Here is a 26610-nt window from a genome sequence, read left to right as displayed (position 1 = left end):
TCCAGATATGAATTGAAATGCTGTGTCATTTAGAAATGAGAATTGCTAGTGAGAAAAAAATTCGTATGCTCATCATTGCCCCCAAAACCCTCAACCGAAAGCAGGCATATGGGGGAGGTGAGTGACAAGGAAAAGAAGACAGGAGCAATTAAATAAAACTTCTTTAAAGCACGCACAGTACACAGTGTTCATCATCTGAAGTAGAGTATAAGGCAACGTTCTCCATAGAAAAACCGGGGGATCGGGAGGAGTCCGTGGGTCTCTTTACTTTTTTAAATAGAAAGTTGGAATGTGCTGGAGAGTCCTGGCAGGAGCTGGGGGCCTGTGGAGTGGAGGCAGCCTCCTGAGCCTCCCCAGAGGGGAAGCCCAGGGTGCAGGGCCCCTGGGTGACCGCTGTGTCTGGTGGGGCCAGGGAGGAGCAGGAGAGGGGTGGGGGCATGGCACTATGCCACTCGGACTGGTCAGGCTCTAGGTTGCTACAGTGTTGGGGGAGGGGAGTGGGCGGGGCAGGGCTCACTTTGCTCCTCGATGGAGTGAAATTCACGTTTTTCCTTTGGAAATAAGGGTTCCCACTCGTCCTGGTTTAGAACGTCTCATTGGGCACGGCCAGTGTCCACGGTCTGGGCAGGCCGGGAGCTCCTGGTGAGAGGGAAGGGGCTGGGGCAGAGCCACGGGGCTTGAGGAGGAGGAGTAGGGGGCAGCAGGGCCCCTTCCTGTGGGGACACAGTCGCAGAAGAGGAGAGAGGGCTGAAGGCGGGTCCAGGGCGGCCATGGGCCTCCTTCCCCAGGGTCCCAGGAAGGACACGGACGGGGGACTGCATCTTCGGGGTCTGCCACCTCAGCTGGCCTTACAAGTTCTTCGTGACCAGGTGGGTCTTATAATGCTTGGTGAGGTGGTCACTCCTCATGAAGCGCTTCTGACACTGGGCACACTCAAAGCGTTTGTCCCCTGGAAGAGGAGATGCCCGTCACTCAGAGTTCATGTACAGCACTGTCCTAGGCCCCGAAAGGGAGGGGCACGTGCAAGGGGCACCGGGCAGAGCTGACACCACCCTTCGTGTTCTGCCCACTTCCTGCCTGCATCCCGTTTGCTCCCTGTCCTCTACTGAGTGAAACCCTCTTACCAGTCCTCACTGCTCTCTCTCCATTTAACCTCTGTTTCACTTTGTCCCATTCCCTGTCCCTTGCCCAAGACACTTACACTTTTGCCTCTGCCCTATGGAACCCTTTCCACATAGGGATGTCCTCTTGCTTTCTTCTGATCTTTGTCCCTCTGTCTTCTGAACCTGGCTCAACATCTTCCTCCTCACAGGAAAACTCCAGGCCACTCTGCCCTCACCAGCCCTGAGCACTTGGTTGTCTGAACATACTGGCCTGGCCTGGGTCAGCTGCTGTTCTGTGCAGTGTTTACTTTTCGGCCTTTGAGGGGTGGTGTGACCCATCTCACCACACTGGCCAGGAGCCAGAGCTCTGGCATCTGTCCCCCACCCCTAATCCCAGGACAGGGGTCTGCTTCCCAGGGGGCTTCACTACAGCAGCGTTTCTCAAAGTAGGTGCTGTGGACCAATGGGGATACCCGAGACAAGTTTAGGTGGTAGATGAACATTTTTTTCATTTTAATAGTTTTGTATTTATTTGCCAGTGTGTTAAAAAGTATAACCACGATATTGCACCTGTGATGGCAAAGGTAGTATCACACAGGACGTACCAACCAACCCCACTGCCATCAAGTCCATCCTGACTCATAGGGTTTCCAAGGCGGTAAATCTCCATGGAAGCAGACTGCCTGCCACATCTTTCTCCTGCACAGCCACTGGTGGTTTTGAACCACCGACCTTTCGGTTAGCAGTTGATTGCTTTAACCACTGTGTCACCAGGACATAAATGAGTAAAAACAGTGAGACAATTTAAGGTAAATCATAGTAGGAGAGGCAGTGGGAGTGGATGGTGGTCCAGCTTCACCGTCACTAGCTGTGTGACCTTGTGCACGTGACTTTACCTCTCCATGCCTCAGCCTAATGGGGCTAATCCAGGAACCCTCTCCAAAGAGTGGTTATAAAGATTAAATTAGTTACTTTGCAAAGTGCATACATAGAACAATGGCCAGCACACTAGGTCAGTGCTTATTAAATAAATAACTATGCAGATATGGCAGAAGTCTTCAGGGTTATGTAATGCAATGACATTACTTTGGGAAACGCTCTGATAAGAGAATGACTTGAAGGAATTTCCTGTGTCGTCCCTGGACCCCTGAGAAGGCAGTGTGTGGCTCTTGCTTAGTGTGGCAGTTCCTTGGCAGGGTAGGAACCACCCAGCTGTAGGAGTCCTCCGTGTCATGGGGCGGTGAGGTGAGGAGCAGGCCTGTGTGGGGACGAGGAAGGGCGTGTGTGGACAGACCTGTGTGGGTGCGAGCATGCCTCTGGAGCTCGTCACTCCGTGTGAACCTCTTTCCACAGAAGAACCAGTTGCAGACAAAGGGCCGCTCGCCGGTGTGCAGACGCACATGGGCCCGCAGCAAGGACGTCTTCCGGAAAGTCTTGCCACAGTCAGGGATATGGCACACGTGCTTCTTCTTGCCCTGCTCTCCAGACCTGGGAATCAGGTTGAGAATGGGGTGGAGGGGATGGAAGAGGGAAGAGGTTGAAGTTGGGGACAGGACCAGGATGGAGAGAGGACATGAGGTTAGGTCAGAAAACACGGTAAGGTGAAAAGGCATGGTGGCATGAGGCCCGCCTGGGCCCAAGTGGCCACCTCCCCTCTGGTCTGTGCTGGCTCTCAGCCCTGGCAACTGTCCCAGGGAGGGGCTCAGGGTGCCCAGCATGTACAGGCTGGTGGTTTGGCCCCCCTCCTCCAGTCACCTCTTCTCCCCGTCTTTGCAGTTGGGGCACGTGCAGGCCATGCGACGACGCTTCTCCCCGGGAGGGGTCTCTCCGGCCAGGGCCTGCTCCATCTGCAGCTGGATCTGGGTGGGGCTCAGCCCACTGATGGTCAGGTTGTTCCCAGAAACATTCTGCACTGTCAGCTGCTGCTGCCCTGTGGGGATGGGGAAGGCACAGTCAGGGTAAGGAAGCCTAACGGGGCAGAGGAGAGAGCCTGACACCTCGGACGGACCCTTCTGCACATGATAACGTATGATGATAGTAGCAGTTGATATTTTCGAGAGCCTGTTACGTGCCAGACACCATCCTAGGGACTTCGTATGTATTAACTCATTTAATCTTCGTAACAGCCCTGGGAGATAGGTGCTATTGTCTTCATTTTACAGACGGAGAAATGGAGGCTCAGTAACGTATCAGTCACACAGCTAGTAAGTGGTAGAACTGGGACCTAAATCCAGGCAGTCGACTTCAGCATCAATGCCCAGAACCTCTATACTACACAGGCAGAATTCATTTTTAGATGTTGCCCACACAATTTCAGTTGGGAAGGGTGTTGTATTGGGTTGTCTTAGAGTGTTTCTTCCAGAATCTCTTCCAAACTCAGGTCCTTGGGAGATGCCAACTCTGCTTTCTGGAAAGTCTCCAGGGATTTTTGTTGATTAGAAAGAGAAAACAGTTCTACGGACTTTGGAAAAAACCTGCGTTCTTTAAGGTGACACCTGTGTGTAAGGCCATCATTCAAAGCAAGGATGCATCCCTGACCTGATGCTGTGTCCCTCTGAGAGGGTCCCTTCATGCAACTGAGTTCCTCGAGTTCCCTACAAAAGAAGAGGAGCCTTGTCCTCCCCTGCCTTGGGGTCGCCTCAAGTGGGAAGACCTAATGGATGAAGTGCAGTAAACGCATTAAGGGTGAAGAGAGGAGGCTCGGAACCACTACTTTGACCACTGCCTCTCACTCAGGTGACGGATACAAGGAACCATTTTTGCTAGGTGGTTGTAACTCTGCCTTTGATTATTTGCAAGGCTGCTTTGACAGTGTCAGTCTCTCCACTGAACTGAAGTGCAGCACAAGCCACCCCCATTGTGAAAGGCTCCCTCCTCGTCTTCCAACCTTAACTCAAAGCTTCTTCCTCCAAGAAGCCTTTCTTGAAGCTCTTGGAGACCGTATCCCCTAAACATGTGTCCTTGGTCTGTACCAAACTAATTTCAGCATTTCTGTGTTAGGTGGAAGGTTTTCCTGGGTACATCTTATTTTCTCCGTCACACTCAAGGCCTTCAGCTGTAAGATGGGAACTATGTGTCTTAAACTATCTCACAGGGCTCCTGTAAGGACCAAATGAGAAAAGACACACAGATGTGCTTTTAAGCTGGAAGTGACTAAGCAAATGATGGGAGGTATCATCGCTATTGTTACTGGGAAGCCATAGTCCCATGTGCAGGCACCACCATCAACACTTGGTAGCCGGGGCTCCCCCTCACCGCCAGTGTTGGTGATGGTGACGGGCACGCCCTGGACCTGGACACCGTTGATGTTGATGGTCTGCATGGCCTGGGCAGCTGCCGCCAGCTGGGCTGCATTCAGGCTGATGATGCTCCCGGCGGGGGCAATCTTTGGCAGGGGACGCTCTTTTCGGAGGATTGCGGCTGAATGCTTTTTGCTGGTCCCGCTGACATGGGAAGCCCGGGTCGCAGGACTGCTACAGGTGGTGGTAGAGGCGGTCACAGCTGTTGCTGGGGGGCTGTCCTGGACAAGGACCGTCTGCACCTCACCAGAAGGCGTGCGGATGTAGACCTGGGAGAAGCCAGAGAGAACAGTCAGTGCTGACAGAGCCTGGGTCCCTGCACCAGTCAGGGAGTCCTTCCCTGCCCACCTGAGAACTGGGGTGCCTGTTTGTCAGCCCACATCTCTTCTTCAACTAGCTTAAACCTGTATTTATTCACTGTGGATGTTCAACACAGGGCTGATGTTGTACCGGTACTAAGATGGTAAATACTGACTGTAGATTTTTAACCAAACGTTTCATTTACTTGGTATGGAAAAATAAAAATCGCCAAATCTCAGAAGTAGAGAATTAGAATGCAACTTAACGATTACCCTCACAGAAGATGCAGCGTGAATGACTATCAAACAATGAACACAGACTCAGTTGTATTCATCCTTAAAGAGCTACAAATCAATGAGAAACAACCTTCCCCAATTCATGCTGGCAAACACCTCAATGTAGGAACTATGAAACTCTTAGAAGACATACATACAAATCTTCATAACTTTGGATTTGGCAAAGGATTCTTAGCTATGACACGAAAAACACAAGCAACAACAAAAAAAGAGATAAATTAGACTTAATCAAAATTTAAAACTTTTGTGCTTCAAAGGACACCATCAAAAAAGTAAGAAAACAGCTCACAGAATACTTGCAAATCATATATCTGACAAGGGACTTGTATCCAGAATATACAAAGAATGCTTATAACTCAGCAATAAAAAGACAAATAACCAAACTAAAAAATGGACAATGGATCTGAGTAGAAATTTCTCCAAAAAAGATACACAAATGGCCAATAAGTACATAAGAAGATGCTCAACAGCATTAGTCATTAAGAAAATGCAAATAAAAATTACAGTGAGATACTGCTTCATATCCACCAGGATGGCTAAAATCAAAAACCATTACTATAAACATAAAACAAAACAACAACCAAAAAAGGATGGGAATGTGTTAAAGAGACAGAAGAGCCAACCTGAACGTTCCCAATGGTCAAAGATGGAATAATTTAAGCAATAAAATAAATAATGTAGCTTTAGATTAATAACCCAAAATATAAAATAAATACACGAGTCCATACAGATATAAATAAATGATTGACTAAATATACAGATGAAGGGAAAAGAGACAAATCTTCCTTATAGAATTCCAAATAATATATATAGCTACTCCCCCTTCCAGGACCAAAAACCTTTTGCTGTCAAGTTGATTCTAACTCACAGCGTCCCTGTAAGACAGAGGAGAACTGCCCCTTAGAGTTTCCAAAGAGTGGCCAGTGAATTTGAACTACTGATCTTCTGGTTAGCAGCCGAGCTCTTAACCACTGTGCCACCAGGACTTGGGCTTAATTCCCACCCCCACCCCAACCCCTGAAAGTGGGCCAGGCTTGATGACTTGCTTCCAAAGAACAGAGTAGGGAAAAGGGAAAAATAGTAACTTTACAGTGGAGAAACCTGGCAAAATACTACCTTAGCCAAGTGATAAAGGTTAACTTCACAAGGGATATCATGTACCCCAATAAAAAAAGTGATGAGAAGGCCACTTCACCTCTGTGGTATTCTTTCCAAAAACCTATACCACCAGTCTAATCCCAAGGAAAACATCAGAAAAACCCAGATTGAAGAACATTCTACGGGGTACCTGGTCAGTACACCTCAAGAATGTCAGGATCATGAAAATACAATGAAAAAAAAAGAAACTATCACAGACCAGAGGAAACTGGGGAGACATGACAACTAAATGCGGTACACTGGATCGGACCCTGACACAAGCTGATAAAATCCAAATAACGCCTGGGGTAGGGTTAATGATCATGCATCAATGTTAGTCTCTTAGTTTTGACACACTCACCATGGCAATGTAAGATGTCTGCTAACGGGGAAACAAGGTGAGAGGTACAGGGAAACTATACTACCTTTGCAACTTTTCTGGAAATCTAAAATTATCGTAAAACAAGAAGTTAATTGACAAAGTTTCTACCATAGTAAAAAACCAGTTGCTGTTGAGTCAATTCTGAACTCACTGCGGCCCCATGTGTTTCAGGGTAGAGCTGCACTCCACAGGGTTTTCAACGGCTGTGATCTTTCGGAAGCAGACTGCCAGGCTTTTCTTCCAAGGCACCTCTGGGTGGCTCTGAACCACCAATCTTTCAGTTAATAGCTAAGCGCTATCATAATAAAGGAGCCCTGGCTGCACAGTGGTTAAGACCTTGGCTGCTAACCAAAAGGTCAGCAGTTTGAATCCACCAGCCGCTCCTTGGAAACCCTATGGGGCAGTTCTACTGTGTACTATAAAGGTTGCTATGAGTCAGAATAGAACTGATGGCCAACAGTTTTTTTTTTTTTTTAATCATAGTAAAAGTTAGATACTAAAACAAGTAGGTGAAAGCCTGCTAGGAATGGGGTATTTACAGAGTCTCAAAGTATCTCTGCAGAAAATACTTATTACAAAGAGAAATAAAGTAACCTTATAGTACAGAAACTTGCCAGACAGCACCTTAATCATCACCAGTAATGGGACAAACTGAAATCATGCACCACTCTTTAGGGTGCAGTGAGAACAGCATCACTTTGTGTCGTCTCTGCAAAAAATGCATAACCTACGTTAAGCACGAGGTACGAGACAAACCTACGTTGTGGAACATTCTACAAAATAACTGGCCTTTAATCTTCAAAAGTAACAAGTCACGAAAGTCAAATAAAGACCGAGAAACTGTTCCAGATCAAAGGAAACAGGACAACTAAATGCGATGTGTGATCCTGGATCAGAGACTTGGGCTATAAAGGCGTGTCGGGGCAGGTGAAGAAACCTGAAAAAGGGTCTTCTGTTTCATTGCTGATTTGCTGGTGGTGATGGTTGTGTTGTGCTTATGTAGAATGTCCTTGCGTGTAGGAATTACACACATTCTATAAAGCATTTGCAAGTGCTCAAATGATTCAGGGGGAAAAGTTCTTTGTAAACAACAACAAAAAATACTGCTGTGATTTTGATTGGGGTTATTTTCAAGTCTTGGATTATTTAGGACTGACTGCATTTCTCAGTTAGAAACAACAAAACCTCATATCACCTCTTAGTAAATGGACAAATCTCATTCTCAGTTTTCTAGTATGTGCCCCTTCTGCAAATTGTTGCTATTTTCTGTGTATCTGAAGTTTCTGTTATGAGAACATTTTTTGTTCATAATACAGAGCAGGGGTTGACAAACTTGGGTAAAGGGCCATATAGTAAATATTTTAGGCTTTGCAGACTGTATGGTCTCTGTTATAACAACTCAATTCTGCCACTGCAATGCAAAAGCATCCAAAGACAATATATAAACAAATATGGCATGGCTGTGTTCCAATAAAACTTTATTTACAAAAATGGGCTGTGGGCCAGATTTGACCTGTGGGCTATAGTTTACCAACCTCTGATGTAGAGTACATTTTTTAAACTATGCATATCCTTTGACCCACTTTTAGGAATTTATTTAGCTAGAAGACTGGAAATAGCCTAAATGTACAGTTAATAGGGTACTAGTTGTATAAATAATAATACCTAAGAATGCAGGAACCCTGGTAGCGCAGTGGTTAAGTGCTCAGCTGCTAACAGAAAGGTCAGCAGTTTCAACCCACCAGCCACTCCAAAGGAGAAAGATGTGGCAATCTGCTTCCATAAAGATTTACAGCCATGGAAGCCCTATGGGACAGTTCTACTCTGTCCTTTAGGATTGCTATGAGTCAGAATTGACTCAACAGCAATTTTTTTTTAAGGATAATGTACCTCAGGAAAACTATGTAGTCATTAAAAAATAATGTGTAAGTAAGTGTTTCTGCACATATATGCTTATTTCCTTAGGAAGACCTGGGCTCAATCCTGCCTCCATCAATCTCAAGACGTGGGATCTCAGGGAAGGGGAGGCGTTTGCCGGAGATGTGCGCACCTATGCACTTATCACCTTAGCTCTTCACCTTTAAGGTAGGCCTGATAATGGAACCTCACAGATACTGTGACAGAGAAATTAAGTAATATGTAGAAAATCACTTCGTAATATGTAAAGTGCCACAAGGAAGGAGCAGTTATTCTAGAACAGGCTTCAGACTTCCTCCTGCTCGATTTCTGCTCCTATGGCCCAAATTCAAAGGCACGTCTTCTCCACCCAGGAGATGCACAACGTCCCGCCCTTACTCGTGACGCTTCTCTGTCTAGACAACTAGGCTCTATATAGACAGCTGGATGATAAATTCCTCAATGGTGTGCATATATACGTAATCTCTGTGCCATTTCCCCTGCAGTACCTGCCACACATAGGACATAGAGTCAAGGTAGAAAAATGAAAAAAGTGCAGGGTTTGAAGTCAGAAATGTGAGTTCAATCCTGGTGTTTGTCATTTATACCCTATGAGATAATGAAGACTCCGGTGTCTCCATCTGTCACATGGGCACAGTCCCTGGGCTCCAGCAGGCATGCACAAAGACTAAACCTGCCTCACAGAGCCAAAGTGATTCCGGAGCATTACAGTACCTTCGTAAATGCCAAAAATAAGAACATCCTTGTTGGATCTAGCATATCAGATGGATCCAACCTAAACATTCCTGCTGCAAAGCTGGGCTGCCTCTATTTCTTCTCATCATTGCCAAGGCTCAGCTTATTCTTCATTCATTTTCTTACTTTATACCGAATTCCATGGTTGTGACTTGGATTTTTTCATTTTTGCTACTGTTTTGGAGTATGTAAAATAAACTCTATTTTTAAAAATATATGTATCTGCCCCTACCCACCCCTCAAAAAAACTCCCATAAAGAAAAAGCCAACCAAAATATACCTGTGTTTCATCTGATTTCTAAAGATAAGCTGTACTTGGCCCTCTGAACTGAAGAGAGCCCATCTGTCAGGCAGAAATGTCCACTTACTGCCCACCCCAAACGATACTGATGGTAATCACTCAGATCAAATCAAGGGATGTATCAGCATCGTCTTAAAAAGCAAGTCGAGGGCTAACCAGGCATAAGCCATTTAATGCTGAGGAGGAGAGGAGGCAGGTGCTGAGTGTTTGCGTGGTACCTGAGTAGGCGTCTGCTCAGCCGCCTGGATCTGAAAGTTCTGGGAGGGCTTCTGGGGGACGGTGGGGAGGGTGGCAGACGCCGCCTGCACCACCCGCAGGGCCTGCTGGGGGATCTGCACCACCTGCTGCTGCTCAGCCTTGGGGGGCACCACCTGGACCTGCTGGACCACAGCCGGCTGGCCCCCACCGGGGCTCTGAACAATGAGCAGGTTGTTTCCCGCCTGGATGATGTTGTCTGCGGTGGTCTCGATCAGCACCGTCTCCACCTGCTCCGCCATGGCCATGGGGGGCTGGGAGGCAGAAAGGCTTTTCTTCCTCGCTTTTTTGTTAGTCTTTGACAGTGGGGTTGGGGGGCTTTCAGTGAGGAGCTGCGCCGTGGCTCCGGTGTCGCTGGTGTTCACGAGGTTGTTGACAGGCAGAGTGAGTGTCACGTTGCCACCCCCACCCGTCAGCTTTACCACATTGGCCCCGCTCTGCACGGGGGTGGTGGTCGTACTTGATTTCTGGACAGGGGCAGGCTTGATGGGGACAGGCTTATGGCTGGATGGTGAGGGGGTGATGATGGCTTGGTTGGTGCCAGGAATGATCTGGATCTGGTTGGTGAGACCGGGCTGCACTTGGATGGTCTGCGAACTGCTCGCCTGAATCTGCGGGACGGCCTGGTACTGGATATTGGCATTTGATCGGCTCCCTTTGTTGATCACGGTGGGATTCTGGATAGCGAACACCAGCTGCCCTCCAGGATAGGACGTGCTCAGTTGTGACCCCTGAATCTGAAGTATGTTTCCTTTGGAGGACAAGATTCCAAAGCTATTTTTGCCAGGACTGAGAGGGAGAGGGGCAGGTTTGATAGGGACGAGTTTCCGTGGTGTGGGCTGGGGGGGAGCAGGAGGTGTCACAGCAGCTTCCACAGCTGGGGGGCCAATTTTGCTACATGTCGCAGCAAGCAGAGCTAAGGGAGACGGTTGGGAGTCCTGCAAAAAACCGAGCAGGGAAAAGGAGTGAAACACGAGGGCCTATTGCTCCAGCCATGCTTCTTCCCTTTGACCCTCTCCTCTTGGCCGCTCCCCATGTGGCTCTTTCCTGCCTCTGTGGTAGGCACGTTGCTGGTATCCTCCCTGTGCTGGCTCCTGTCTCCCCTTCCCTGCTGGCTTCTCCATTAAGTGAGGGAGAAAGGGTAGGGAATGTCTTTCTCAGGAAGGAACTCCCCAGCAGCACCCCGTGGGCAGGGTGCTTCTGAACAGCCTGAAATGACCACTTACTCCCCATGGGCCTGGTTCCTAACAGGAGCATGGAATCCTCCTCAGGTCTGGAGCTTTCTTAGATGGACCTCCATCAGGCTACCACAGGGATTGGGGAAGAAAGGAGAAAGGGAGAAGCAACAGGAGGGATAAACACTTCAGTAAAGTGTTTTCTACTGCTTGGTCTGTGAGAGTTTAGAGACTGGGGAGGGGTGCTCTTTCCAGGCCCCAATGAAAGGACCTCTGGTGTTAGGGCATAGAGCCTCTATTTTCCTTTTATGGGCAGTGCGGTCTGGTGGAAGGAACCTTGGGTTTCATCCTGGTTTATCCCCTGACTCAGCTGTGGCATCTTAGCTAAATGGCCATGGTTTCTTAGTTCGGAAAATGTAGATAGCTGAAGCTTCCCTGGGCTCATGTCCTAGGGTATCTATAGTGAGACTGTGCAGGGGACAGACAGTGCAGAGAAAGCGTTTTCAGTTGTGGTTTAACCTGAGCCCCAGTTGAGTCCTTCCAGGTGGATGCAGCCCCCAGCTCTTAGAGCCCCTGCCCACTCACCTGGGTGGTGGAGGCAGCGGGCTGCAGGTAGTCACTGGGGCTGACAGCAGCAGTGGCAGCCATGCTGGTCTGTGGATCTGTTGGAAGAGACAGAGTAATGCACAAGATGCTCAAAGACTCGAGCCCCCTTGCCTCAGATTTTCTTTTGGGCACTATTTCCTGCTTCTTCTCCTTTTCTCCAGGAGAGGTTAATGACCCTTTCCCCATACATCCCCAGACCTATGTCTATCCCAGGAGGTGACCGTCTCTTCTCTTCAGACTCAGCCATCTGCGGTCATGAGGACAGGTGGTCCTGCCTCCACCGGACTGTCCCCTCCAGGCATCATAAATTCTAGGATAACATGAAGATACCAAGACTGTCTTCAGTAACTAAGCTATGCCACCTAACAGAGCCCTCTCTCTGCAAGGCACTGCCGACTCTCCCTAGCTAGATCAAAACGCCTTTATAGTGGGCGGGGGAGCCCCCAGCTCATCCTCTAGCCCCACCTCAAGCTTCCTGCCCACTCCTGCTATAGGCCAGCTGCCAAGCCAGCCTGGGAGAGAAGCACTGCTCGGCCAGGATTCCTAAGCGGACCAAATGCTCCATTCGGATGTCCTGGGTGTTTTGTGCTCAACCTTCACCACAAAGGCACAGTGGCCCCAAGTATCACTATATAGCACATGGGTAATTTCTTTAAATGAATTTAAACTTTTACATAGGACAAAAGGTACATGGCCTCATAGGTAGCATCAAGACTAGGTAAGGTCAGTGACCAAATATAACTAGAAGGATGAAAATATAGTAAATTCAATCTTTTGCTTTAATGTATATATTTCTATACAAGAATATAGCTGAATAGGATTAAAAAGTCTAAAAAAGAATGCTAAAATGTTAAAAAACCATTACCTCTGGGTGGAAGAATTTTGCTTGACTTAAACGTTTTTCTCCTTTTCTGTATTTTCTCATTTTCCCACAATGAACATACTCTAGTGTACTTTTATTTTTCAATAAAGGAAAACAAAGACGAGGAAATAATGAAAGAAATCTCTGTACTTAAGTCTGATCGAAAAGAAAGATGAGGTGAGTAAAATGGGAGTCATGAGAATTTGGGGAGGAAGCATCTTCACCATCTGACAGTTCACCAATCTCCAAGGAAAAGGATGCTGGGCACCTGTATGCTAGGCCTTTGGGAAGTAGACTTTGGGAAGTACAGAAACAAGAGCAGTGGGACCTCAGGCACTCAGAGACAAAACAGCTCAAGAAAAAGAACTTCTTAAATAAAAATCACAAATCATCCCTACATTCAATATGAGGAAGCAGCAGCTACATAAACAAATGGGCTCTGATTTCAATCACTTTTAATGTGATGCTTCTCTGCCCCCATTTTGTGTGGCATCAGGCTGCAGAGGAAATGAGCAGGAGGCCCAATTGGGACTACAGACTTGATTTTATTAGGTCATGTGTAAAAGAACCAAGGTGGCCCAGGCCAGGAGAGCTGGCATTTAAAAACTGACACCTAGAAAAGGACTTTGACAAATACTAAAGATCACCGAAGGAACCTTTAACTAAAAAACTACACTTGACTCAGGAAGAACCAGGAAGGGGTGAGCCCCTGCTGGACATTTGGTGAGAAGAGAAAGCGGAACCATTCACATTTTGGCTGGCCTCTGGCTTCTCCGGGAGAGTGATTTCTTGAATGGTAGAAGGGAAAGAAAAGATGGTTTAGGGGGAACTGAAGCCAGGACAGGTGATGGGCTGGTACAAGGACACGCCAATGCCTTAAAGGGTCTCCAGGCTCTGAGCCCCAACACACTGTGCTCCAGAGTAAGAGAGACTTCACAGACGTGCTTGCAACTATGTGAGGAGCCAGAGGGCAGCTCTGGGCCAAATCTTCTGTGTAGATTCTGAAATATGCAGATCCCTGGCAAAATCGAAGAACAAATGACCGAACAGCACCGCAATTACTTCGGAAAGGAAGAAGTAATCACAAGGATTAAGTACAGGGTTCGTGAAAAACAAGTCATATTCAACAAACCTCAGTTTGTACACACCATGCATTTTATTCCACAAGGCATCTGACTGAACTTTTCCTAATATTCTTGTCAACAAGAAGGTAACAAAATATGGACAGGATGACAGTCCCACTGGGGGGCTAAGCTGAGCATACCTTTGCTAAGTGGTGAGGTCAGCTGTCCAGGAGTCTGCTGCTGCAGTGTCAACCACTGTGTGTCACCCAACAGGTGGGTCCCCGGACCAGCGGGCCCCCGGACCAGGGTCCACAGGCTTCTCCTCAAAGGCTTGTGCTTTCTCTACCAGGCCTTATTTTTCATTTTGATGATCAGCTTTTTAAAAATGAACATTACACTACAGGTCACTGGGTGACTGCTGCTAAACCAAGTCCTACTGCATCTCAGGCCTGTGTTTCTGTTTACTACATGCGCTAATTCAGCCAAGTTAATTCTGACCCACGGCATATCTGTGCAGAGTCAGAAGTCCTGTGAGGACTGCAGTGTAGAGTACTAGCACACCCTGTGGGGTGGGCTTGTGAAATGCAGGAGACCCCGGAGTGTCAAGTCTGTGTCATGCTTACGCTGAAAGCAGTGATTCAGGCTCAGTAAAGCATCATCCTCCCTACAGTGATGATGGTGGTTTGAATTGTACTGGCTTTTGGTCATTATTTGTTAATTCCATAGGAACTACATCTATGAACTGATACACAGATTTATGTTTACACATAACTAACATTGTAGCATTATAATGAAAACAATCCAAGTCAACCCCAAAACATTTGTCTTTTACAGCAGTGGTGTTCAAACTATTTTGAACATGAACCAGTTATAAAAAACATTACATTAAGACCCTCCCCCACATACACACACTACGAACTTCCTTGTCCTGTGCTTAAGCAATAAGTTTCTTGGAACAGAAGTTACCCTTACTGTGTGTGATATATGGAAACCCTGGTGGCGTAGTGGTTAAGTGCTACGGCTGCTAACCAAAGGGTCAGCAGTTCGAATCCGCCAGGTGCTCCTTGAAAGCTCTATGGGGCAGTTCTACTCTATCCTATAGGGTCGCTATGAATCGGAATCAACTCGACGGCACTGGGTTTGGTTTTTTTTTTTTTTTGGTGTGTAATATATGGAAACCCTGGTGGTGTAGTGGTTAAATGCTAGTGCTAACCAAAAGGTGGGCAGTTCGAATCCACCAAGGCGCTCCGTGGAAACTCTATGGGGCAGTTCTACTCTGTGATATACTTTGCTACTTTTTTATTCTACTTCACTTTCTTAAATTTTGTGACCCACTACATTGATTTTATGACCTACAGCCTGGAAAATGTGCCTTTACACTAGTCAACTGGACCAGTGAGCAACATCATGATAAACGGAGAAAAGATTGACGTTGTCAAGGATTTCATTTTACTTGGATCCACAATCAACAGCCATGGAAACAGCAGTCAAGAAATCAAAAGACGCATTGCATTGGGCAACTCTGCTGCAAAGGACCTCTTCAAAGTGTTGAAGAGCAAAGATGTCACTCTGAAGACTAAGGTACGCCTGACCCAAGCCATGGTATTTTCAATCAAATCATATGCATGTGAAAGCTGGACATTGAATAAGGAAGATAGGAGAAGAGTTGACGCCTTTGAATTGTGGTGCTGGCAAAGAATATTGAATATACCATGGACTGCCAAAAGAACAAATCTGTCTTGGAAGAAGTGCAGCCAGAATGCTCCTTAGAGGCAAGGATGGCAAGACTGCGTCTTACATACTTTGGACATGTTGTCAGGAGGGATCAGTCCCTGGAGAAGGACATCATGCTTGGCAGAGTACAGGGTCAGCAGAAAAGAGGAAGACCCTCAACGAGGTGGATTGACACAGTGGCTGCAACAATGAGCTCAAGCATAACAACGATTGTGAGGGTGGCGCAGGACCGGACAGTGTTTCGTTCTGTTGTGCGTAGGGTGGCCGTGAGTCGGAACCGACTCGACGGCACCTAACAACAACAATCTAGTGGTGGTAGATCCACTACCCACGTTTAGGAAACAGTTCAAAGACCCAGAGGGCATGTGAAACTTGCAGGTGTCACAAATACAATGAGTGTAGCTATTAGAGTTCAAAGAGATCTTCTAAAACTGGTAGGTGCAGCGTTTAAGAGCAGGAGGCTACAGTCCTGAGGCTCCTGACTGTGGCGGTCATCCGCTGGGTGGCTGGGGCATCCTTCTCTCAGCCTCATCACACCATCTGGAAAGAGTCCTGTCCTCATAGCATTTCTGTGAGACTTCAATAATGTATATGAAAAGCATCAAGCACAAGACCTGGCATATAGCAGGTAACCAATAAATGGTGGTTTTAAACTTTAAGGTTTAGGAAATCCTGCACTTACGTTTAAAAGAAAAAAAGGAAAACACATGCGCATGATATAGGAAGACAGGGCCTAATATTGGTTCTCATGTGAAAAAGCCCCAGTGGTTTTCTGACTCAGCTAAACGGGAGCCAATAGAGTCTACACGTGGTTGCCAAAAAAGCTATTGCAATCTTGGGCTGCGTTCCTAAAAGTTCAATCATAGAACAAGAAAAATAATAGTCCGAGTGTATTCAGCATGCTTGGACTACCTTTGGCGTGTCAGATTCTGTCCTGAGGATCACTATGAGAGGGTAGACTTTCCACAGACGCTTGTTCAGAGAAGAGTGACGATGGCTGTGACCAGGATGCCCGAGTGAGGGTATACACCAGGATATTTAGTCCACATGTGGGCCCAAAGGGTAGGACCAAGACTTCTGGATAGAAATTTCAAGAGGCAGATTTCAGTTTAATGTGAGGGAGAACTTTCAAAAGATAGAATCTGTTGCCTTTTGTGGTCATGGTCTCCCTTCCCTGGAACCTCTCAGCTGGAAACAAGATGTCTGTATGGGGTGGGAAGTTGGACTAAATCATCTTTTTAAGGTTTTTATAATTCTCAGACCATGTTGCTGATAAAAACACAGGATTAGTTTCTGGCAGGGCAGGGAAGGGAAGGCGGGGGTCGGGGGGGGGGTCTTTTCAGAGCTCCCCTGGGCTCAGGCTCTCTTAGCTAAAATCAGTGAATGACTCTCCCCCAGACATCCCATTATGAAAAAGAAAACAGTGGAAAGGGATAGAGTGTGGACGAAATGAAACGAAAACAGGCCCAGCACATCCTTTATCATCTCTTTCACATCTCCCTTGCTCCCTCTGCAGTCATTATCATCCTGGACTCAAACTGTTTGGAGACCCGGCCGGGCTCTGAGCGATTCTTCAGAGTTAGGGTGTTAAAGAGGAATCTAATGGAGCAAGACGCAGACTGCTGGCGCCTGACGTTGTACCGGTTCAATTTGGTTTCGTTTTCCTCCCCAGCTAGCTTTTGAAACACTCACCCAGATCTCAAACCACGTTTGTTAACTATTTCTCCTAGTGTCCCTCAGGGCTTTGCAGGCCCTAGGCTGCAGACCTGGGCAACCAAAACAGAGTAAGCTCTCCCTGCCACTGCAGAATTATATCCTGCAATTAACCATGAAAGGGAAAAGAGAAGTATCTGCAGTCGGTGTTTCTAAGCCTAAAGTGGTTATGGAGAGATAGCTTAGGTAGGGAACTGCAAGACTATGATCAAAGGTACTTTAGAACCTCATTAATTTGTAACCTTATATTTAAAATGTACAACTGGGACATAAATTGTGCTTAACTTTTCCTTACACTATTCAAAGAGAGGTTAAATAGTGTATGGAGATTGCAAAGGGACTCTTAGGCATAGTTATGTAACTATTTCAGACCACTTCCGCCATTTTCATAGTATAATTTGCTTTTAACAGCAGTTTACATCCAGTCACCGAAACCTACATTTAGCAATATTGGTAAGTGGGATTACTGCATGTGCTTGAAAGAAAAAGCCACGTTTCTTTCAAAGTTCTATCAGTCAGAGTTGTCATTAATTCAGGTTGCCTAAAACTTTTCCAGCAGTCCCTAATCTGGCAAAGTTTTACAGCAATTTACTCAACAAGCACTAGTCCCTCTTAGGCTCCAAGGAAAAACTTCCAAAGGCATCACATGAGGCTTCAAGGCAGCACTGAAGGCTGGGGGTGCGGGTGGCTGGGTACAAGCGCCTGCCCAATGGGACCACACCCGATCCCGCACACTGGAAGCCAGTTTAATTCTAAAAGCAGCAGAAAAGTATGGAGTCTCCAGCGCTTGATGTCCTGATTATCCATCCCTCTACCTCCCGCCCCCTCCAGCTCCAGCCTTCCCTTCTCCCTCCTTCCCCACTTGGTCATTTCCCAGGCAGCTGCATCAGGACTTCAACCCTGGCACTCTGCTGAAACTGCTCTTGCCAAAGTCACGAATGACCTCCTAAATCCAGAGTCCCTCTTCAGCAATTCTTGACCCTTTGATCATTCCCTCCTCCTCAAAATTCCCATGATTTTTTTCTCCCACTTCTCTGGCCACCTCCTCCCCTTGTGGGCTCCTCTTCCTTTGCCACCCTTAAATATCGATGATCCTTGCCACCTGTCCATTCCGTGGGTGACCGTACCCACTCACATGGCTTTAGGAACCTTCCACAGGCTGTCGACTCCCAAGTCACTGTCTGGCTCAGGTCTCTCCTCTGTAAGTCACCAGTACATCCAGCCCTCTGTGGGCCTCCACCTGGGCTGGCCACAGACACTTCAGACTCTGAGCTATACATCTGCCCATTCTCTCCCCAGCTTTCCCATCCTCAGACACCACAGGCCTTCTTCCAGTTCCTCGAAATGCCCTCATGTCTGCCGCTGCGCTATCCTTGTTGGAGCTCCTTCTCCTCTCTTCACCTAACTAACACCTAGTAACTCTTCAGGTCTCGGTCCGTTTTATTCCAGCTAAATTTATTGAGAGCCCACTGTGTGGCTGGCATGTAATTCCTCAGAAAAGCCTTCCCAGACTCCCTTCAACACCCAGTCACCTCCTTGGTAACACTTAAGCACCTACTGGCTAACTAATCGTTTCTTCTTGTATTTCCAATTACAGTGAATGGCACCATCTTCCAACCTAAATTAGAAACTTGAGCATCATCCTTATCGACAATCAGTCAACAAGTCCTGGTGATTCTACCCCCTAAATGTAAACTCTCTCCATATCTACCCATTCCTCTCCACCCCATCACCATTTTCCCAGCACAAACCAGGGTCAGCTCCACATGAAATACTGCCCATAGCCTCCAAAATGGCCGCTCAGTCTTTGCCCCTCTAATTCTGCCTCTGTAATCCAGTCAGAAGAATCTTTTTTAAATGCAAATTCCATCCAACCACACCCCTGATTAAACCTCTCAATAGCTTCCAGATGATCTTATAAATTTATAGAGGCCAGATCAGCTCCTTTCCTGCCCCTCCCCCATCTGCCTCGTCAACTTTCTCTCTTGCCCTTATAACACTCCTCGCACTGCACTGCACTTGAGTTTTTCATTTCTGGAGTTAAAACGTGCCACGCTGTCTGATTTGAAGCCTGAAGCGAGCTCTTTTTTGTCTAGCCAACTCCTGTTCCTCAGAACTCATTTATAATCCGCTTACTCCAGGAAAGTCTTTCCTGACCCTCTCCCAAAATGTCTGGGGCAGGGTTGTGTCTCTACTATATGCTGCGGTATCCACCCCCCCCAAAAAAAAACAGACTGCTGTTGAGTCTATTCCTACTCACAGCGACCCTGTGAGTTAGAGACCCTGTGAGTTGGAATTGACTTGATGGCAGTGGGTTTTTTTTTTTTTTTTTTTTTTTTGCGGGGAAGAGTATCCCCAGTCCCTCCATAAATTAACTGAAAGTTCACATCCTAGGGGGTCCTTTCAAAGGCTGATTGGGAGCATCTGTAACAGGAAGAGACCTCAGAGAGAAACCCTAAGCTTTGGACATCAGGCTAAGGGTGGGTCTACTGGTCTTTTATTTTAGAGCACTATTCTTGAGACACAAATGTGAGAGAGAAGGAGCCCAAAGAAATACCACAACAGTAGACTTTAGGAGGCTTTTGTTCCCTCTGGCAGAGAACCTGGGTCAAACTCCAAAATCAGGCCTTAGGGTACTAGTGGCTCTTGCCTCAAAAGGGTTCCTACTCTCCTGGCTATAGCATTACCCAGCATCTGCTATGGTATTTCCCCTGGAGGAATTTTATTCAGCTCAAACAGTTCTGCTGGCTATTTTGGTCAGCTCAGCTGGGCCTGAAGCCAACAAAGCAGTTACTAAGCCCAGTCTTTCCCAGTTGCCTGGCCTGGAAGAAGTCAGAACTAGCTGGTGAGGGAAAACCAAGCCAAGGCTGGCTTTAGAGAACAAAGTCGGACCTCAAAGGGAGCTGACAAACAGCCCAACCGAATCCGCTTTGGCTGGGGGGAGCAGCCACACTGCTGGTAAAAGACTCCTGAAATAGCTAGAACATTCCTTTGAGAAGCAAAACTCCAGCAATCACAATAACCACATAAAAGAGCTCAACAACAGTAAAATGAGTTTCACTAACTTTCATTAAACACAAACAACTCTGGGCAGTAGATCGCTATTGCCACAGGCCAAAAGAGAAAGGTCAATAAGGAAAGATCTCGTCTCTACCCAGACACCTAGCTGAACTAGCCTGTCTTCTTCCCCAGCTCCAGCCCATGACCCTCATGTGTGTCCACAATTTCATCAAGAATTTAAAATTCCTCCACCAGCTAAGATCATTTCTCTCATTTCCTTCAAGCAAAACTCCTTGCAAGAGTTGCCGATGCTTGCTGTCCCTAATTTCTCTCCTCCCAGTCTCTCCTGAACCTGCTCCAACCAGGCTGTACATGCCCTACATGTCACCAAAACTGCTCAGGCCACCAGCAACCTCCATGTTGCTAAATCTAATAGTTAATTCTTAGACTTCTGTGTTGATCTGACATTTGAACCCTCTTCCTCGTTGATCAGTTTCTTCACTTGTTTTCCAGGACACCTTTGCCAGCTTGGCCTCCTACTTCTCTGGCTAGTTCTATGTCTCCTTTGTTGGTTCCTCCCCTCCTCAAATTCTCAACTGTTGGGCTGCCCTAGAGCTCAGTCTGGGCCTACTGTGTATACCTACATGCTGGGTGATTTCATCCATTCTCAGGGCTTTAAAAACCACTAATATATAGATTTGTATAACAACCCCAAATTTATATCTCCAGACTTGTATACCCAACTGGCTACTGATAGCTCCACTTGGATGTATTAATTGGCATCTCACATCTAACTAGCCCCAAACAGGGCTCCTGATGGATAGCTCCTGAATTCTGCACCTCCTTCAATGTTCCCCACTGCAATGAATGGCAGCTCCATCCTTCCAGCTGCTCAGTCCTAAAACCCTGGGAGTCATTCTTGATGCCTCTTTCTTCTACACCCACAAAGACATCAAAAACTTCTGACTCTACCTTCACAATGTATTCAAAATCTGACCACTTTTCACCAGTTCCTCTGTTATGACCCAGGTCTAGGCAACGGCACCTGCCACCTGGATGACTGCAAAATCCTCCTAGCTGGGCTCTGACCTTGTCCCCCATTGGTCTGTTCCCAACCGCATCCAGAGTGAGACCCACTGACCTTAAGTCATGTTACTTCTTAGCTCAGAGCCCCAATAACTTCCCATCTCCCAAAGAACCAAAGTTCCCACCGTGACACATAAGGCCCTATGTGACCTGACTCCTGTGACCTCTCCTACCTCCCCTCCTGCCACTCCCTCACTCGCTCTGCTTCAGCCACACTGCTACCCTGCTGTTTCTGAACATGCCAGGCAAGACCCCATGTCAGGGCGTTTGCACTTGCGGTTCCTTCTGCTTGAGTTCTCACCCTCTTCCCACCCCCACCGCTAGATGGCTGCATGGCTCAATCCTTCACTTCCTTCAGGGTTTTACTCAAAGGTCACCTTCTTAGTGAGACCCTTCCTGACCACCCTATGTAACGCCCACCTCTCACATACCTCCAAAGCAGACACCTCACCACCACATACCAGGCACGGCACAACATTTCAAAGTTTCTTTGAAGTAACATAAATTGAGGAAAAGTTCTTTTCTGAGTTAAGGTAATGACAGTAGCTGCCATATGAATACCTCTTGTAAGCCTCCACCCTGAATTCCTCTACCCAAAATGTGACTGTGTCATTTGCTAGTTTGAATCCTGCCTGAGTCACACCCCATTGTACTGGAAGGATTCTGGAGAGAGGGAGCAGGGGTTGGTTAGAACTCTTCACTCTGACAGAAGCAGTCCCAGGAAACGGTGCAAAGGATTCTTGTCAGAGAATACTAGGCCTCAGAATTCTGTCTTGAAGAGTAGGAGAAAAAGAAATCGAGACACAGGTTTTTCCCCCTAATGAATAAATATCATTATGTATAGTGAACACACTGCTTTCTCTGCTTCAGCACATTTATTTATGAGTCACTCCCCACATTCACTGAGGTTCGGGATTGGCTTCTGCAATATGAGTTGTGACTTCATTTCCTCTGCTAGGCCAGGGCTGCCTTACCATTTACGTTTCAGAAGTCTGGGGAACATCTTGGTCTATTTTTTCAAGGCTGGTCTGAGAAGATTTCCAATTAGACATTGACCGGGGGCAGAATATTCCACTTTCAGTCACACAGCCCTGCCTGCCAGCTCTTATTTCCTATTCACACTCTTTTGGACGCCACTCTGTGATTCCACCAAACCCCACAGAAGTGACAAATAACCCTAAAGAGGGGGCTTAGAAAGAAAGAGGATATTTGGAAACATGCAGGTCTGTGCTTCTTATATCCTGAGCCACTTTCACCCTGTGTCTGAGATGAGAGGCCACCTAACAGTCTAAGTTGCTACATAGGGAAGAAGGGCTGACATCTCAGAGCCCTCAGCATCAAAAGCAACAACAGTCACCCATGCTAACCCTCTGCATTGCAAGGTGGTGGTGCTTCTGGCGAGGTATAGCAAGCAATTCCAGGGCTGGAACAAACTGCGACTACGGGACTGAGATGCCCAATGGAAGGATTCAAACCGTTGTGTCGACAAGCATGTTTTTCCAGCATCACAAACAGTCCTGACATCTCAACACTGCTCACTGGGAGTAAACTGAGAATTATCTAAACCGGACACTTAGCCTGCTCATACTCTTTGCTCCAGAGCAGAACTCATCTCCCAAGATCATGCCAGCCTAAAGTCCACCCTGAGGAGCAGCACAGTAACCCCGTGTTAGTGGCAGCCTCCAAGCATCCTGAAAGAATACTTCTAGACACACACTGGAAGCTGTGGCTTCCCCTGAGCCGCTAGTGCTGACGCTGAGCTGGCTCGGGGGTTCTTTTTTTCAGGATCCCATGAGGCAAGTGGAAAGATCACTTTTCCATTCCAGAATCCTGTCAACCGGAACAAATCCACCAGTACCACCCAGGAGCATCTCCTCAAGGACAATCTCCAGTCCCTTTCCTACTTAGGCTGGCAATGCCCTTGAGTTGGAAATGTCCCAGGTCTTTACACTGGGCACTCATCCTTCCACCTGCTCCACTAGATCCCTGATAGCAAAGTGACTGACCTCCCCCACTTGAGGTCTTCTAAGAGAATGCTGCTAGCCAGAAATCGTAGAGGAAGAGTACCTTAAGAGAAAGAGAGAAAGACTTCCAATTACATTTTATAGATCTAAGTGCTGGCTCTATGAGGGAAGAAATAAAGAAAAAGAGCTTTTTTCCCTCCTACAAGAGGTCTAGAAGTCTCACTTGGGGTTTTACAAGCACATTCAAAACAAAATCGAAGCAAAAACAAACAAGCAAAAATATCAACAAATGAATTTCATAATGATGTCCATTTGTCAGCCCAGCCTACGCTGGTTTGGTCCAGTCTGTAAGCCAAGTGTTCATGGTTCAGAACTTGCTGGGAAGAATCTCACAAATCCAGTTAAGCTGCCCAAAGGGACACCCCAGACATACCATCCAATAAACTCATAAAAAAGTATCTGAGCTTCTCCAAAAAGACTTTATTCCAAGTCTGCAACTCACAAGGTTTAACAGTGTACCATGGAAATTCAGACATATTCACACCACCATGTCCCTAAACTTTCTAATATTCTATATTACAGTTTTTAAAAGGGCTTTGAACAGGTTCCTTCTGGTTCAAACCCCTGCTGAGAATCTGCATTGCTAACAAGTTCCCTGCCGAGAATTTGCACTTCTACCCCAGATATACTGATTCAAAGCCCTGCTTTAAGGCAGTGTTTCTCTGTCTTTCGTTCTGTGGCCATTGCTCACCCCTTCCAAAATAATTCCTAAATTTTTCAAGATATATATAGTGTGGAGCTTCCAATTTGTGTGCATACAGAGAACAGATGAGGCAAAGATAAATCTTAGAAAAAGAACATGCCATATTTCTATGACAGAAATGGGGGTGGGCAAGTTGGAAAGACTGCTGAGTTCTAACCAAAACTAGGGCCTACTGTTTGGCTGCAGCAAGCTTCGAATGTCTTCATAAGAGCCCTGGTTGGGTAGTAAATACTTCCCTAAGTCAAGCTGAGAAACTGTCACATACTTATGGCAAGGTGCTGTTCATGCTACAAGGGACTCTGCAACTTCTCCAAGAAAAAAAAAAAACAATGCCGTTGAGTCGATTCCGACTCATAGCGGCTGCTATTAATCACCAGAACTAAGAAGTTCAAGGTTAAGATATCAAAATGAACCACTCCACCTGCTAGAATGCCATGAGTCTTCTATATTCTATACCCAGACATTTGCCAAGACCTTCCTATGCTTCTTCTCTCCTCCGACAGGCCTCAAGAGGCCCGAACTGTAGTAGCATCTGAGAGGAGAAAGGTGGCCAGTCTATGTGCTGCCAACAGTGATTCCAATCTCTTCAGGCAGTCAGGTTAGATACACTAATGAACTAGCACTATTTGGTTCCTCTAGGCAGAGTCTGTGTCTTTGGCAGCCTAGCTCAGGGGGGCTGATAACTATGTCAGACCTTTTTACTTTTTATTTCTTGTTGCTTTTAAACAAAGAAGATAAGCCTCTGCAAAACCAAGTGGAGGAACTAGAATTGGAAAACTTACCAATTGCCCCAGCCAATAAGAATCCATTTCCAACAGGTCTTAATGCCTGTTAGAAGCCACTGGAACATCTGACATCATCAGCCCAATTGATAGGCTGCCTGACAAATTCGCCCCCTTTATCACACACAAGAATTTAAAACAAAACAAGATACTTCTGTTATATGCATTATTGCAGTCAATGGGTTTCTTTGTATTACTAATCAAAATTAACTCCTATGGTCTGGACTCTACCTACCATCATTGCCTTCACAGTGTCTCTCAGCTTTTAAGCTGGCCAACACGCTAAACTTTCTAGCACTAAGAACGTTATCAACCAAAATACCAACTCAACACTCAGCCCTCCATTATGATATCTAATGCCTTCTGGGGTACAGCATGAAACTGTTTTTGACAGTACATGCCAGCACACCTTGAAACAGCTGGCACCCTTCTTTCTACAATGAACTCTGTGTAATGGAGGACCCTGGGCCAAAGCAGAACTACTACTCCCTCCCTTTCTCCAGGAAACAACAAATAAGTAGGCAAGAAGTAACCTCAGAAAGAGAAAAGAACTTCGGGAGAATGTACACTGAAAAAAGCCAGATCAAGTCCCCCTGGATCAAGTTAACTAAGAAACAAACATGACAGTCTATTGGAATCCAAACCAAGGAATGCATTGAGGATAGGTTTCTCAATTGCTCATAGAAGACACAGTTTCTTCTGAACTAAAATTAGAAAGCTGAAAGGAAGGTGAGCCAAGAATCACGGGTAAGAGGCTGAGAACCGTCAGTACTGGGCATGGAGGTGGGGTGGAAGAAAGCAAGTCTCCATTTTGTTTTATTTCTTCAGTCATTCCTTAGGATTGTTTGTGCGATTTCAGCAGTAGCCCCCATGGGATGTCAGGTAAAAGATGGAAGCTCTGTCAGCTCTGTCAACAAGTCCTTAAATTTCCCACAATTCTGCTAAGAGCTTGTAGATATCTAGCTGGTGACTCCAGAATCCAAATAAAACATACAAAGATTTTTGCCCACTCCGCAGTCTAAGGCGAGAAGTGATCTGCCTAAGGCGGTCCGTGGTGCTCTGACACCATCCCTCGCCTGCGCTATATCGGTAACCAGACCGGCTTCCATGTTCAACAGTGACTCAATCTGGTTGTTACAGTCTGTATCTAAGGCATTTCGCGACCTCGCCCCTCTCTGCCCTTTGGAAAACCCTGTATCACTGGGGTGCACCCAGGGTTGGGGTGCAGGAGAGGCCTCCAAACACAGGGCAAGTATAAGGGGTGTCGGCCGCCTCCTCGCAGAAAACCAGGCTTTGTCCGTGGGGCGGGTGGCACTGAGATGGGTCGGCGACAGAGCAGAGGGGGTGCCACCCCTCCCCAGGTGCCCGCTCTTCTCACCAGCCCCCGGAAGCGCCACCCTCCCGCCCAGCGGGCTCCGAGGGGGCGGGGAGTCGAACGCCCCCTTCCGGGTACCTCTGCCTGGCTGGCCAGCCCCGCTCCTCCTCCGGGCGGGAATCCTCCCTCCCCCGCCCCTCCCGAAGCCGGGCCCCAGCGCCAGGCCCGGCCCCAGGGGGAAACCCCTAGCCCCGGCTCCCCCTCCCCGGGGCCTCTGCCCGTCTCCCCGGCCCTTCGCGACCGGGAAGACCCCGCCGGCAGCGGCCAGGACCCACCGCTCATTACGACATCTTCCTCCCTGGCCTCCGCCGCCTCCGCCGCCACCGAGAGCCTGACACCGCCCGCCTAGCACCCGCCAATCCCGGAGCCCGCCACTGCCCGAGCGACGGCAGCGTTCACCAATAAGAGTTCGGTACATTGGGGACCGACAGCAGTTCTAACCAATGAACGAGAGTTATCTAGAGCGACGTTGGTTTGGCCAATAGGCCTGTGAAATGTCACTGATGGACGGCAAAGAGCGCCAGCCGGAAACTTATTGAGGAATGAATGACATGCTCACCAGCCAACTGGCGGGAGGCGAAGTCCCGCCCACCAGGTGGTTGATGGACAGCAACAGGAAGCTGGGTGGGGCGGGGCTTAACTGAAGAGTGTTTTTGTATTGGTCGTGGTTGACCTCCCACCCACCTCTAACCCAGAAGATGAGTGATAGATCTACCCTAAAGCCAATCAAAAGTCCTTAGGGTGAGGCAGAGGCGTGCCCT

The 26610-nt window shown here is 47.3% G+C and overlaps 1 protein-coding gene across 3 annotated transcripts; it reads right to left on the bottom strand.

The window, feature by feature from the left end:
* Positions 1-294: 294 nt before the first annotated feature.
* On the bottom strand, positions 295-26214 carry SP2 (Sp2 transcription factor). Of its 3 annotated transcripts, XM_010594373.3 has the most exons (7): positions 26125-26214; positions 11486-11562; positions 9689-10663; positions 4359-4671; positions 2859-3033; positions 2398-2591; positions 295-949 (listed from the first exon to the last, which is right to left on the bottom strand). In XM_010594373.3, exons 1-7 carry the CDS (start codon positions 26129-26131, stop codon positions 849-851), a joined length of 1842 nt encoding a protein of 613 aa, XP_010592675.2. In that variant the 5' UTR covers positions 26132-26214; the 3' UTR covers positions 295-848. The 3 variants fall into 3 exon arrangements, with proteins under 3 accessions (XP_010592675.2, XP_064127244.1, XP_064127245.1); XM_064271174.1 differs by having other exon boundaries at positions 295-2591; XM_064271175.1 differs by lacking the exon at positions 26125-26214 and adding an exon at positions 16079-16189 and having other exon boundaries at positions 295-2591.
* Positions 26215-26610: the final 396 nt, after the last annotated feature.

This window comes from Loxodonta africana, chromosome 18 (assembly GCF_030014295.1).
Source record: "Loxodonta africana isolate mLoxAfr1 chromosome 18, mLoxAfr1.hap2, whole genome shotgun sequence".
Classification (NCBI taxonomy): Eukaryota; Metazoa; Chordata; class Mammalia; order Proboscidea; family Elephantidae; genus Loxodonta; species Loxodonta africana.
This window is presented reverse-complemented; position numbering and strand designations above follow the sequence as displayed.

What these genes read in the sequence shown, in the direction of transcription:
- SP2 (XM_064271174.1), bottom strand. An exon ending in CCGCTGCCTCCACCACCCAG is followed by an intron (nt 10,664 to 11,485) that starts GTGAGTGGGCAG and finishes GGTTTTTTGCAG; the next exon opens with GACTCCCAACCGTCTCCCTT. An exon ending in CACCATCACCAACACTGGCG is followed by an intron (nt 3,034 to 4,358) that starts GTGAGGGGGAGC and finishes CCATCCCCACAG; the next exon opens with GGCAGCAGCAGCTGACAGTG.